Source organism: Sus scrofa, chromosome 4 (assembly GCF_054392235.1).
Source record: "Sus scrofa isolate SSC_HxYL_T2T_F1_AM1 chromosome 4, Sscrofa_HxYL_maternal_Yorkshire_Landrace_v2.0, whole genome shotgun sequence".
NCBI lineage: Eukaryota > Metazoa > Chordata > Mammalia > Artiodactyla > Suidae > Sus > Sus scrofa.
In genome coordinates, this window is record NC_139386.1 from 33,815,285 (window position 1) to 33,827,659 (window position 12,375).

The 12,375-nt window shown below is 39.3% G+C and overlaps 1 protein-coding gene across 1 annotated transcript in view; it reads right to left on the minus strand.

Moving 5' to 3' along the window:
* Positions 1-10,064: 10,064 nt before the first annotated feature.
* The window catches only part of FZD6 (frizzled class receptor 6), a gene marked incomplete at its 3' end in the record, with an annotated part of 33,384 nt that continues 31,073 nt past the window's right edge, over positions 10,065-12,375 (minus strand). The window contains 2 exon segments of the mRNA NM_001315750.1: positions 10,065-10,358; positions 11,626-12,054. Coding sequence (NP_001302679.1) covers positions 10,190-10,358; positions 11,626-12,054 — 598 coding nt within the window.

The following is a 12,375-nucleotide window of genomic DNA, read 5'->3' on the forward strand; positions in this document are numbered from 1 at the left end:
AAACCTTTGGACCTCTCAGTGTCTGCAGGGCCAGCCTGGAAAGCCCGACCTGGAGTCTCAGAACCAGCGACAAAGAGGCAGTGATGACTGTCAGTCGAGGAAACACAGTCCTCCTGTTTTGTTTTCCTGTACTTTTTATTTGCACACAGCCTGCCAACAAGGTCAGCTCTAGAAACACAGCATGTCATTCTTCCTCACTTGGACGCTGCACTAGCAGAGGTGGCAGCTAAGAGCCTGAAAATGCCAGCAAGGGGTTTTGCCAGTGGTCAGCTTGGCTTACAGGCTCCGGAGGTTCCTGTTTTATGAAAGTTTTCAGAGGGGCACTGGCTTGGCCATTTGGAAGGACTGAAACTGCAACGGGAGATTGTACTTTGAGGGTGAATTTTTCCAGATAAAAGTCTGAAGTCTATATGTTCAGATTGATATATCTCCTGACTGTGAAACTAATTAGATCCTAGAATAGTACCCCAAGGAAAGAAATCCACAAACTAGACAGTTTTGTACTCTGGAAAATGAGATGGAGAAGATATTAAGATATTTTCCTTTTGAGTTTAGGAAAAAAGTTTTCTTAATCTCTGTTGATTTCATGCCTATTTTCTTAACATATTCTAAAGGTAATAGTATAGAACAGGGTATTTATAAACACAGGTATTAAATGTAGGATTTAATAGACTGTTTCCACTTAGATATGTTAAAATCCAGTATAGGAGTTCCCTGGTGGCTCAGCAGGTTAAAGATCCAGGCTTGTCACTGTGGTGGTTTAGGTCTCTGCTGTGGCACAGTTTCCATCCCTGGCCCTGGGGAACTTCTGGACTCTGGCATATGTTTGGAAGGTAGTTTATTTGAAAAACTGTCTCTAAGATGTTTCCATCAAAACTTAAGTAGGTTCCCCCCTTACTCCCTCCTTTCGTGCTGGAAACTTAGAAAACCTATTCTTAGAAATTTTTCTGGTTTCCCCCTTTTTTTTCTTCTTGGGATGGAAAAGAAAAACCTCAGATTTGGCTGCTAAAATATATCTCCTTTAGCAATCATTTTTTCATTTATTTTCATTTCTAGCCAATGTTTACCACTTCCAGTCCCACCTTCTTTTCTTTTATCCTCTTTTCGTGTTGCTTCCTTTTGTTGCTGCTCCTCCGGTTATGTTCCTAACGAATATTATTGTGCCATTTTCACTACGGTTTAGCTCTGGATCCCAAAATCTTTTGATACTTTTAGATTAGCCTTTTAATCTTTTCTCCTCTTTTCTCTTTGTTGACTCCTTGCCACTGTGAGTTAATGAAAGTGGGATTCTTCTGCATGTGATGAATCCCAGCGGCCACAGTTAAAACCTTCAGCACCTGGAATTTTAAGTCTTTGACTTGCGTTGTGAACAATAAGGTATGAAAGAGTGTGCTTTCCATGCAGAGAAGTCACAGCCGGGCTCCTGTGGTTATTAAAATTTGTATCTTTCATTTCCTGAGAGTACCAGTGTTTAACTGCCTTGGCAATGTTAAAACTTTCCAGCCATAGTAACTGGAAACGCCCACCAGTGGTACACTTCTGAGAAGTAAGGAAGAACTAAAACTATGATTTTGATGATGGGTGGCAATTACAAGCTGTTTTCAGTCTGGTTTTTCGAGGAAAGCCTAGGAAAGATCCCTTCAGTACCATGAATATCCTAGCAGTGATGGATCCCAATGGGGGAGTGAGTCTTTTTGAAAGACACGATCCTATAAAGTTCTATTGAGGATTTGTGATTTTCAAAGTGAAATGCTTTTTATCACATCTTTATTGCTGTTGAGTTTAGCTGCACAGTGCCCATGCCAACCTTATTGTTGTAAATGTAAATATACTAATTTAGGGCAGCTTTTTGGTTAAAAAATGCTATGTAAATTCTTATAAAAATTAATGTCAGCAACTCTGAAATAGCAGGCTCTTTTTGCATCAGACTTTTTTTTTAAACTACAAATTACCACATATATTTATTAGACTTGCTAGTTAAAAGATGGATTGTTAGACAATATAATAAACTAAAATCCAGCTCTAATGCTGGATATTTACAAGAAATATCTTTTAAAAGACACAAAAGCTACATAAGTAAAAAGATTTTAAAAAAGAGACATACTGAGTAAACTTTAACCAAAAGAAAATTGGAAGCTATACTATCAGACGAAATAGCTTTAAGACAAAAAAAGCATGACAGGAACAAAGAACATAACTACATAATGATAAAACATTCAACTCCCAAGAAGGTATGACAATTCAATACATAATAGGCATCTATTAAGATAGTCTCAAAATTGTAAAGCCAGGAGTTCTCGTCGTGGTATAGTGGAAATAAATCCAACTAGCAACCATGAGGTTGCAGGTTCTATCCCTGCTCCATCAGTAGGTTAAGGATCTGGCATTACCGTGAGCCATGGTGCAGGTCACGGACAAGGCTCAGATCTGGCATTGCTGTGGCTCTGGCGTAGGCTGGTGGCAAGAGCTCCAATTAGACCCCTAGCCTGGGAACCTCCATATGTCATGGGTATGGCCCTAAAAGAAAGACAAAAGATAATAATACACCCTCTGAAAATAAGTAAAATATAAATGCATAAATTGGTTTAAAAACAGTGTAACTATATAAATACGTCCTCACAATTTGTTACATCTTATTGATTCTTCAATAAAGGCATTTCACCATTCTAGGTGATGTGATAAACAAGACATTATAGGCCTTACATTGTACCATGGAGAGAAACAGTTATTAATAATACAATTGTAGAACTGTATTAATTGTACAGTTACATTATTTAATTGTAATTAACATAAATTCTTTGATGGAGAGGAAATCAGAATCAGATCTAAGAAGACCAGCATTCCAAGAATGATGTCAAATGACCCCTTTCATGGTGGATTATGCACTTATTTACTATGAGATATATTTCTTCTCCAGAGATTCCTTGTTTGTATATCGATTGTAGATTTTTGGTTTGCAGTTATAGTGAAGTTTTGATGTAAGAGTCTATATGTATATGAGATTGTTTTAAGTTGTTGTTCTCTTAATTGCAAGTTCATCTCCAGTGTCCTGCATTTGTACCCACCTCTTCTCATGATTTCTGATTTTGGTGGTATAATTGTGCATGGATGATTTCCTATCTTTACTGTATATATACCTTTACTGGTGAGCCTTGTCATTTGTGGAATTTTTGTTTCCTGTTGCTGTCTTGTCTTTTCTGCCTAGAGAAATTCCTTTAGTATTTGTTGTAAGGCTGGTTTAGTGGTGCTGAATTCTCTCAACTTTTGCTTATCTGTGAAGGTTTTGATTTCTCCTTCAAATCTGAATGAGAGCCTTGCTGGGTAGAGTAATCTTGGTTAGAGGTTTTTTCCATTCATCACATTAAGTATATCATGCCACTCCCTTCTGGCCTGCAGAGTTTCTGCTGAAAAATCTGCTGATAACCTTATTGGGGTTCCCCTGTATGTTGCATGTTTCTTTTCCCTGGCTGCTTTCAAGATTTTCTCTTTGTCTTTAATTTTGGTCATTTTGATTAATGTGTGTCTTGGTGTATTCCTCCTTGGGTTTATTTTATATGGTATTTGTTGTGCTTCCTGTATTTGAGTGAGTGGTTCCTTTCCCATGTGAGGGAAGTTTTTGGCTATTATCTCTTGGAATATTTTTTCTGTCCCCTTCTCTCTCTCTTCTCCTTCTGGCACCCCTATAATATGGATGTTGGTGCATTTAACGTTGTCCCAGAGTTCTCTGAGACTCTCTTCATTTGTTTTCAATCTCTTTTTTCTGTTCTGCATCCATAATTTCCACTAGTCTGTTCTCCACCTCACTTATTTGTTCTTCTGCCTCCTGTATTCTACTGTTAGCTGCTTCTAGTGAATTTTTTATTTTAGTTATTATATTTTGCATCTCTTCTTGTTTAAGTTTTTTATCTTGTATCTCTTTGCTCAGTGTTTCCTGTAAGTTATCCATTTTTGCCTCCAGTTTATTTCCAATGTCTTGCATCATCTTTAGCATCAACAATCTAAAGTCTTTTTCCTGGATGCTGAGAATCTCCTCATCACTTAGCTGATTTTCTGGAGTTTTTTCTTTCTCCCTCATCTGAGTTATAGTTCTCTGTCTTTTCATTTTTATAGGTTTTTGGTGTGGTGACCTTTTTGCAGATAATCCTGGTGGCTTCCCCACTTGTGGCTTATGTCAGTATGGGGGGCTTACTGTAAGCTTCCTGATGGGAGGGGCTGATGCCTGCCCCCTGGTAGGTGGAGCTGATTCTAATCCCTCTGTTGGGTGGGGCTTAGTCTCTGGATGGGATGAGAGGCAGTTGTGTGCCTGAGGGGTCTTTAGGTAGCCTGTTTACCGAGGGGCGGGGCTGTGATGCCACCTGGATTATTGTTTGCCCTGGGACTTCTCAGCACTGACTGATGGGTGGGGCCAGATTTTCCAAAAATGGCCATCTCCAGAGAAAGGCAGCTGCTGAATATTCCGGAGAGCTTTGCCTTCAATGTCCCTCCCTCACAACAAGCCACGTTCACCCCTGTTTGCCCAGTATGTCCTCCAAGAACTGCAGTCAGGTTTGACCCAGATTCCCATGGGAGACCTCACTCTGCCCTGGGATCCAGTGCATGTGAAAGTCTGTGTGTGCCTTTTAAGAATGGGGCCTCCATTTCCCCCAGTCCCATGGAGCTCCTGTGCACAAGCCCCACTGGCCTTTAATGCCAGATGCTCCAGGGGCTCTTTCTCCCAGTGTCAGATCCCTGCAGGTGAGGGTTTGATGCAGGGCTCAGAACTCTCACTCCTGTAGGTGAGTCTCTGTGAACGAGTTAGTTTTCAGTCTATGGAGCTTCCCACCCCAGAGGTATGGGGTTGTTTATATCATGAAATCGCCCCTCCTACCTCTTGATGTGGCCTCCTCTTTTTCTTCTGGAGTAGGGTATTTTTTTTGAAGGTTTCTGGTCCATTTGGGTGGAGATTTCTCAGCCTTTAGTTGTGAATTTTGTTGTTTTTAGGAGAGAAGTTGAGCTCCAATCCTTCTATTCTGCCATCTTAATCCTCTCTCCCAAAGTCTCTGGTACTATGAAAAAGAGAAACTTCAGTTTTCTTTTGAATTAGATAATGGTTTTGAAGTTTGCTATTAAAAATGAGTACTCTGGAGTTCCCGTTGTGGCTCAGCAGGTTAACAGCCTGACACAGTGTCCATGAAGATGCGAGTTAGATCCCTGGCCTCGCTCAGTGGGTTAAGGATCTAGTGTTGTCACAAGTGCAGCATAGGTCACAGATGTGGCTTGGATTCGGTGTTGCGTGGATGTGGCACAGGCCAGCAGCTGCAGCTCTGATTTGACCCCTAGTCTGGAAACTTCCATATGCTGCAGATGTGGCCCTAAAAAGGGGGGAAGAAAAAGAGTACTTAAAAAAACTCAAGCTTACTGATTACAAATATTATTCCCAAGGTTAAGAAATCATTCAGAATAGTGGGTACAGATGAAAAATTTTATCTTAAACAAATCACTAACAAATCAAATCCAGCAGTATATTAAAGGATACACCATGACCGATTAGAGTTATTCAATGAATGAAAGGATCGCATTATATTAGGAAATGTACTGACTACATTTAGATTGAAGCATTGCAGGCCCTTCGCTTCTTAGCCTGTTTCTTCTCCCTCCCAGGCACAAACTTAGACCACACTTCTAAGCCTTCCTTGCAATTAGGTATGGATCTGTGCCTGAATTCTGTCAAATGGAATGTAGCTGGAAATGATGTGAGCCAGCTCCCGCCTGAGCCACATCCTTTTTCTGTGCAGTTACTCTTTCTCTCTTTGCCTCCACCTGCTGGCTGGGTGCAGAGAATCCTGCAGAAGAATCTGAAGCCCTAATAGCAGAGTCACCAGATGGAAGTGGTAGCTCGTTCCAGAACCACTTGGAAGACTATCTCAAGAACATCTGCATCTATCCTGTGAGTGGTAATAGTTTTTTAAGCTACTAAATTTTTAAGGATTGTTTGTTCGGACAGTTAGCGCAATTGGCTAATAAAAAAGGCATTCGCCAAAAGGCATTTGATAAAACTCAACACCTACTAATTTTTTTTTTTCTCCTTTTTTGACCTCACCGGTGGCATATGGGAGTTCCCAGGCCAGGGGCTGAATCCAAGCCACATGTGTGGATCCTTAACCCACTGCGCCAGGCCAGGGGTTGAACACCACCACAGAGACAAGCAAGATCATTAACACACTGTGTCCTTACTGCTAATTTTTTTAAAAAAATTATTACATGGGAGTTCCTGTTGTGCCTCAGTGGTTAACGAACCCAACTAGCATCCATCCATGAGGAGGCAGGTTCGATCTCTGGCCTTGCTCAGTGGGTTAAGGATCCGGTGTCACTGTGGCTGTGGTATAGGTGGGCAGCTATAGCTCCGATTTGACCCCTTGCCTGGAAACCTCCCTCCATAGGCCGTGAGTGTGGCCAAAAAAAGACCAAAAAAAAAATTATCACATGGAACACAATTCTTTATTAACTTGTTAAAAATATGTACTTTATCTCAAATGCCAACATTGTTCTTAATGATAGTGGACCATAGGCATTTCACTAAAATTAACAAGGATGCCTGCTGCCACCACTGCTAACGATTACTGGCTCCAAGTTCTAGCTAATAGATGAGAAATGAAATTATCACTATTTGAGATGAAAAGATCATCCACTTAGAAAACCCAGGAAAAATCAACTACAAAATGATTAGGGACTAAGGCACTTTAATAAGTCACCTGTTAAAAAAATATCAAACGTGTATATACTTTCCACATGGCCTTAAAAAAGTAAACTGTTTATCGTCTGATATATGTAAAAGACTCATAAAACAGGAATATACTATTTTAAAATAAGACATAAAAGTGTTCTGTGAAATTTAAAAAATGATAGCCAAAATATCAAATTTAGAAGGTAAGTTTGAAATATTTTCTCAGAAAGAGAACAAAAATTCAGAGATGAAGATAAAATTGGAGGATCCATCCAGGATGTCCAGTATCTGATGAGAAGGAACTCCAGTGAAAAACAGCAAGCAGAAGGGAGGAACTTATCCCATACACAGCCAAACATCCCACTGCACTGAATGACCAAACTAAAGCTCACGTTTTATTCAGATTTCATTAGTTTTTATCTAATGAACTTTTGCTTTTCTAGGATACCACATTCCATTTAGTCATCATGTCTCCTTAGGCTCCTCTTGGCTGTGACCATTTCTCAGATTTTGGTTTTGATGATCTTGATAGTTTTGAGGTCCTGGCCAGGTATTTTATAAAACATCCATCTGCTGAGATTTGTGTGACTGGACAAGTAATGACCAGACTGCGATGATAGATTTTGCAAAGATCACAGATGTCAAGAGCCAATTTCAGCACATCATATGACCGGTACACACTCTCAACACAACTTATCAACTGTGACGCTGACCTCCTTCTCCTGGCTGAGATCGTGTTTCAGTTTCTCCACTGTAACAGTTACTCTCCCCCGGCCCTTTTTCCATACCGTATTCTTTAGAAGTCACTATGTGCTGTCCACACTTACGGCATGGAGAGTTCTACTCTACCTCAAGGGTGGAGTATCTATATAAATCAGTTAGATAAACACCGAGAAGTGTGATTTGTCAGAACATAGAGTAAGACCATATTTAGCCAAGAAACTGCCCCACTGTTTTCGAAGTGGTTGTGCTATTTTGCATTCCTATCAGCAGTGAATGAAGAGTTCCTGTTGTTTTGCATCCTCACCAGAAATTGATACTTTCAGTTTCTTGGATTGTAAGTATTCCAATGGGTGTGTAGAGGTATTTCATTATCGTTTTCCTCACTGATCTTTTTAGATTACATGAGGTTAATAAATCTTCGCCTGATAATTCAGGATTATCTCTGGTTCTTTTCCTCTTGTCCAGTGCTCCTGCCCAGTCTTGCTCATGTATTGTCTTATTGAATTCATGATTAAGTTTGATTATATGATGGATATTGTACTTGCAAAAGTATTCACAGAGTATGTAAAATGACATTTTCTTCCTTCAGAGAAGATTTTTCTTTGCTTCCGCCTGGTGCCTGAGGTTACTAGTCATCCAGAAGTACCTTATTCTAATTCCAAGGTTAGCAGTTTTTTTAGTCCACCCGGATAACAAAGCAGGGTTGCTTTCCTTACTGTTCATCTTATTCCTAGGATACAGCCCTTTGAGGTCACGATTTTTAGTGTGATGTGCCTGACTCCCTTCCAATTGTCCTCCAGACTTTGAAGCTATTAATAGCACTGTTCAACACCTCAGCCAGCCTTTCCAAATCATCAAATGCTCCCTGGGCCAAAGCAGCTCCAAATGTTGGGTTTGGCAGTGTGAATTTCTCTTCTCCCACATTTTACCCTGGCAATTTCACATGCTCTTATTAGGTTTTTTTCTTTTTTTTTTCTTTTAATGCTTTGATGATGATCTTGTATTATTTCCCACTGTTGGGAGTGAAGCAGATCCTGGGTTCCCTTTGCTTCACCCCACATCTCAGGTCTCCAACTGGCTTTAAAGAGTTAAGGAAAATACGGCCCTATAATTTATACTTTGGGAAGAAATTGTGACAAAGAAAAAATAACACAAGTCCTGACTGTTGTCTCCTCCAGTTAAAACGAAGCTTCTGGCTTATTAGTCATGAAGTCACTGATCTGAAAAATTAGACCACTTCCTGGGTCAGACCATGGTGTATAACCACAGAATACTCTACAAACTTATATATAGAGAAAATTTTATTACTGAAAAGATCACACAAAATTTTTGTATACAAAGTTTAAAAATGTGGAAAAGTTACTATTTACAACATTTTTCATACAGTACATGATCATTTTCTTTTTATGCTTTAACACAATGCTAAATAGAGGGAAAAAAGAAGAAAACTTTGTTCAAGGAATAATATTCACTGAAATTAAGGCAATTTTTTAACATTTCAAAGTATGTTATATGAAATACATTTTATTCTGTTTATCAGGACCATAGCCCCCCCCCCCAACTTTTTGGCACCATTATTGCTAACATACTCTTTTTTTTTTTTTTTTTTGGCTATGCCTGCAGCAGGGTCAGGCATCGAACCCATGCTGTAGCAGTGACCCAAACCACAGCAGCGACAGCACCAGATCCTTAACCCACTAGGCCACCAAGGAACTCCTGCTAACATACTTTTGAATGTTCAGCAAAATCATACTTAGCTGCAGATATAAATTCTACATGATGTCTGAGAAAAATAATGCATAAGAATTTGTAGTATTCCAAATGTTAAAAAACAAGTTAAAACAAAAATAAAGGCAACTGTAAATGGTCATAAAAAATACAAGCTTAGGTGGTCATAATACATTAAAAAAAGGAAATCAATTGCACTTGGCTTAATTTATAAAAGAGTAACATTTCATCTACTAATCCTTAAGGACATTTTACTTTAAAAATAAGATGGATCAACAAGCAGCAGAGTATTATCCACATTGGACACTATTTCAGCAAAAGCACCTTCTTTCAGTTGCAAAATAGGCAGGTGAAATTCCTAAAACAACTAGACTTTATAAAATTCACACACTGAAGATGATAGGTAGAGTCAGTGGATTGTGGATTTTTTTTAGTGGAATTCCCATTATAACATCTTTCGGTGTATCAACTATTTTTTATACTATATAAGAATACTAGTTTTCAGTTTCCTTAAAAATTCAGTGTAAAAGCTACCACAGTAATGTTAAAAAAAGATACTGGAATAAGATAATAAAAATATTTGAATAGACTTTCCAGGATTTCTAAAAAAAGTTCAAATACATATAAACTTGTTTTCAAATATATAAAAAAGATACAAAGGTAAGTTTTAAATACTTCAGCCAGGAAAAATCTTGATTTTATACCATAAAAGTGAAATAGCATAGTACATCTTTTAATAAGAGAGAATCTTTATAAATAGAAAAGGAAGATTCCTCTAAATACACCCTCCTCCCAAACAACTTAAAAACTATTTGAAGCTGCACATTTTTCTTTTGGGGGGAGGGTGGTATGTGGTTGTCATTAACCTCTGTATGAAATGAATCATATTCTCCATAATCTATTGTTTCCAGTGTAACAGTAGGCAATGCAGCTTTAAGTGCAAAAGAAGAATATAACAGTGATTCTTAAAAGACCGAGTTCTGTCACCTCCTGTGTAACATGAATCCACTTCCCAGTAACATGATAACCAGGTTTTCAAGTATCCGAGTGACTGCCAGTGCCCTGCTCTTTTCTAACTCCTGAAGCCGAGTGAACAAGCAGTGATGTGGAGCCTTTGAGGCTGCCTGGCTCTGAAGAACTGGGGGCCTGCAGGCTGTTGCTCGGTGCCGGGCTGGTTTCAGTGCCATCGTTCTTTGGAGTTACCCTAGGTAAGAGAACAAAAGCTGACATACGTACACGCCAAAGCATAAATGTGAGGCCAGATGTCCCTAGAGCTGCTGTTCTCTTTCCATGAGTTTTACTCCCAACCAGTATCCACCTTTATCAGAAAATCACTAACTAAAACTCTTTATGTGTACACTTAACACCTCAAAGTACGACTAACTTTTTTCAAATACAATTTTTTTGCTAATTTCAGCAAGTCCATCAAGCACCACCCACGTATGGGCTGAGCATGGTGTGTCATGGGGAGTAAGACAGGATTCCTACCCTCAGGTTAGCAAATCTTTCATTGGTTTCCCACCATGGATCAGACACTGTCTAAAGAGGTTGGCAGCACAAAGATGAGTACAACCTCAGCTCTGCCTTCGAGGAATTCATGGAGGATGAAGGGAGGTATCTAGGAGTTCCCACTGTGGTGCAGCAGAAACAAACCCGACTAGTATCAGTGAGGATGTGGGTTTGATCCCTGGCCTCTCTCAGTGGGGTTGATGATCCAGCGCTGCCCTGAGCTGTGGTGTAGGTCGCAGAAGCAGCTCAGATCCCACATTGCTGTGGCTGTGGTGCAGGTGGGCAACTGTAGTTCCTATTTGACCCCTAGCCTGGGAACTTCCATATACCTCGGGTACGGCCCTAAAAAAAAAAACAAAAAAACACCTATGTATCTAATCATACACAGTCCAGTATGCAAAAGCTGTTGGAGGTATATTTGGCCTACGCTGGCAGAGTCAGGTAAGAAAACCTTGAGACTGTAAAGTAGTCAGCTGTCACCTTTCCAGCTAATTTGATATTTACCTGTGTTTGGATCATCTATGACCATTTGGAAAAATTCACTTCATGTTCAGAAAATAAATATCCTTATGTAAAATGACAAACACCTTTCAGATAGTATTATAATGTAGTACTAACTGAAACTCAACAGCCTGCATTTCAGATGAATCTCAAACATTTACCTAAACACACAAGCAACTTTTACCAATTACTGTAGAAATGAACATTATTACTTTTCTATTTGAACAACATACATGAAAGGCTCTTCTCAATGCTAAGAATTAAACTGCAAAATAGTATACATAGGCTGAACCCAAACTCCTTAAACCCAAACTTCCCTTGAGATTAAGTGTACAAACATGTCATCTCAAAGAATGCTTTCTTTTCAGATGTTATCTTTTATTTAAAATATATGTATGTAAAATATATGTAATGTAGTATTCGAAATAGTGATGATTTAAGATCAGAAAGTCACAGCTCACCTTCCTTCACTCCGCGCACTTGCCGGCACTCGGCTCTTATCCTTCACATTGCCTGCCCGGCCCTTCCTGTCGGTCTGTTCCCCGCAGAGTCTGGAGCTGGATGCTGCTGAGGAGGCAGGGTCCTCACCGTCCTGTTCTCTCGCTTTGGGCGGGCTAGCTCTGTCCGCTCTCACTTCCCTCACTGATGTTTCTGGCGAGGTTTGTATTTCTGTCAAAGTTTCTTGTCCTAAGTAGTCATGGTTAGTGATTGCTACTGCAGAAGTGCCATGATTTGCTGTCGCTCCTGTGCTGGTTCCCATGGATTTGGAAATGACCTTCAGCTTGTGTGAACTTGGTTTGTAGTGCTTCTTTTTGTGTTTAACTTTAGAATTGTGCTTTAAGAAAAACTCACATGACTCTTGTAGTACTCTTCGGCTTTCACTGATTGGACTGTAGGAAAATTGGAAAGAGTTTACTTGATAAATGTCAAGGTTTATAACAGAAACCACAAAGTACATCATATATTTGTGCCAAAAACTCCTTATTGATTAAAGTTAGATTCCATATGATTTACATTATTTATAAAATCTAGGATTAGAAATACTATGAGATATAAGTAGACTGCCATGAAATGAAATCTTTTGTGCATACACTGTTAGGTGCTTTTGTCAGCATAAATAGTGGGAAGAAATTAAATAGGCAAAATCAAAGGATGAGGGCAAGAAAACTCAAACCAGAATAAAGTAGGGCACTATCTGTGTGTATATCACA